Here is a 2926-nt window from a genome sequence, read left to right as displayed (position 1 = left end):
AGGTTCTTTGGAAAAAGTCACTCTCCTTGCTTTTCATTTACGAGGGAATGCCTCTTGCACTTGTTCAACCTCTACTAAATTGGCAGAGGTACTAGGATCCTCATTGACCTTGTTTTCCCTTTGTCATTTTGCAATGAAGTTACCCGTTTTGGGCATACATCTTCATAATGACCCTCCTCGCTACATATTCGACATAATGGTATATAGTCTTGATTTTTATGAGGATTGGGGCAATAGGGAGCTATATGCCCTTCCTGTTGACAATTATAGCATACCACAGGGCTAGATGGCCCCATATTTGGGTTAGTATATCAAAAATTATTCCGGAGAAATGGAGGTCTATATGGATAATTTCTCCTCATTTGTCCTTGTAACCTTGGCGTAGGTGGTATCCCTTGTGTGGGTAACCCTTGCCTTTGTTGTTGTAATTGCTGCTGATATGTTTTAGGTAGGCCCCTTTGCATAAAAGGTTGCGGTGGTGGACCTATCTCGTAAGTCATATTGCTCCTATCCAAAAAGTTATAATTAGTTTTCATAGCCCTTGCTTGTCGGCGTTCATATGCTTGCTTTACAAAGCAAATGTCTTCCACATGATGTTTTTTTAGACAAAAGGTACAAAACAGTGTACGTACTTGGTCTGGCACTACCCTTGATGCAGTTGGACATTTAGTTGCCAAATGGCCATAACCGTTGCACTTCCCACACCACACATTGGATCTCATTGGAGGTGCACTCATAGACGGGCCTGCTGCTTGTTGAGCTATAGCATATACTTCTTTCGTTTCAGGTTTTAAAGCACTCAAAATTTATTCTTTTAATTTTCCAACTGTGACTGTCATCAATTGGACTACCCTCTCTTCTGTGAGAGCTGGTGCTGATGGTGTACCAGTCTGCAGCATGTATGCTGGAGCTGTCATGTATGGGTTTGGAGTATAATAAGGAGTTTGATTTTTATTTACCACCACTTGTGGTGGTGTAACTCCATAACTGATACAGGCTCTTGAGTTCGTGGAATAGGTATAGTGGAAGAAGTAACCATACTAGGTCCACTAAACAATTCTCTTCTCCTCTGTTGGCTTAATTGCACCTCTTCCCAATTTCTAGCTTCTTGTTTAGCAGCTGTTAAGTCTACCGGTCTTCTTAAACTCACATATTGTTGAGCGTTTGGATCTCGCAATCCATCTACAAGGCTACGGTTTTGAGTATTCTCATTGGGTGCCGTATTTCCCATCTTTCTTACTATTGTCTCTATCCTTTGGATGTAGTGGTCAATGCTTTCGTTGATCCCCTATTGAAGATAGTCTAACTATTGAGCGAGTCTATCTTGGAATCCCCGACGGCGAAACTTTGCTAAAAATGTTGTTGTCAGCTCAGGGTAAGTAGCCCTATTTGCTGCTGGTACATTACCATACCAACTGGTAGCTTCATCCTTAAATGTAGCTGGGAAAATATGTAGTTTTTGATCATTATCCACAATTTCGTTTGCTACACATGTTACTTCAAATTTTTGAAGATGAGCATCCGGGTCTTCATCCCACAGTCCTGCAAACTGTGTAAAGTCTGCCAATCGTATCGTAGCTCGTGCTACAGGCTTTGCCATGTGATCTAACGGATTTTCAAAGAGTGGGTCTTCCCAGAAATTTAGTACTCGTGGTCTGAGTAAAGCAAATAAATTTCTCAACCCCAAGTCCCGACACTGTTCTAAATTAAACGGTTGGTCACCTATTTCTCTCACAGGCGTGGGTTGGCCCACTAGTCTACCTTCTCTTAATCCCTCAATAAGTACTCCTTGTACTTGTTTCAAAAGTAATGCATTAATGCACCCGAGTTGATTGGCAAGATCTCGAGCAATTATCTCCTCTTGCCTCTTTCTACGTGCTTCTCTAGCCCTTTTTTGGTCTCCTCTTCTATTAGAATCTACTCCACTCATACGATGCACACAATCGTGTAGCTCCTCTCAATACTAATCCTTCAATACAACGTATACCACTGCTAGGATTTCACGCTCAATCTTTATATTATCCTCTCTAGTCTCTATAAGTGACTTTAGTAACTGATTTATTAAGGGTCGTAAAAGAGGTTTTATTTTGCTCCTATGTGCTATTTTAACAATAATTTGTCTTAGATTTTTTTCTTTACTATAACCGTTGAACTTATGTTTCCAATCACACAAGGTGGACGTGGAACATGACAACAGTATTGACAACGAGTCCTCCTTCTACTCTCTGTTTGTAGTTGACTTAGTGACCCTACAAAGTTAGTCGACACAATGTTTCGGGGTTCGAAATTACAATTTTTATACTCTTGGAGCCACTCGACGTTAGGCCGTAGTTTTCTAAGCATACTTTATAGTTACTTGTTTCTACAAAAGCCACTTAGATGCAGATTTTTCTTCTAGCCAAGGATGTCCCTATGCTCTTTAATCATGTAAAGGTCCAACTCTCTAGGGACCCCACTCCCTAATGCTAAGTAGTTCCAAAAAGCACTAAATGCTAGCGGTCTTTCTTTTGGAATCAAGTACCTTTCACAATGGTATCCCCTTCCTGAGTCAAATGCTATTGTCTTATAGTATATCACATCCACTATTTTCCAGTGGGCGATCAGCTGGATTGTTGCGTATGTGTCTAGGTGCGTTAAGGGTTTTTGCACAGGATCACTAGCGGTGTTAACGATTATTTCTGAGGTTTCTAACTGTTGAGAATCTATGTTTAGGGCCCTTTCCGGTTCAGTGTACTCGTGTACACACTCCTTATTCCCCTAATGCACTACACAGCCAGCCTATGTATAGGCCTTTATAAGTGTACTCTACCGCCCTCATGGCTCCTAAAAGCTTGTCTAATATTTTCCACTTAATGAGAACAGGCAAATTGTTGACCGATTCTAACGACATAGAACCCTTGAGTATATTCGTATTACTTTGAGTATG

At 40.9% G+C, this 2926-nt stretch overlaps 1 protein-coding gene across 1 annotated transcript; it reads right to left on the bottom strand.

Annotated features, from left to right (window-relative positions):
• Positions 1–955: 955 nt before the first annotated feature.
• On the bottom strand, positions 956–1657 carry LOC147433297 (uncharacterized). The gene is given in 1 exon segment (XM_086492059.1): positions 956–1657. A coding segment is annotated over 1 exon segment (645 nt). The 5' UTR covers positions 1601–1657.
• Positions 1658–2926: the final 1269 nt, after the last annotated feature.

The sequence above is a fragment of the Adiantum capillus-veneris genome, chromosome 20 (assembly GCF_014529385.1).
Source record: "Adiantum capillus-veneris isolate H3 chromosome 20, ASM1452938v2, whole genome shotgun sequence".
Classification (NCBI taxonomy): Eukaryota; Viridiplantae; Streptophyta; class Polypodiopsida; order Polypodiales; family Pteridaceae; genus Adiantum; species Adiantum capillus-veneris.
The sequence above is the reverse complement of the archived record's forward strand: the minus strand, read 5'-3'. Positions and strand labels throughout refer to the sequence as shown.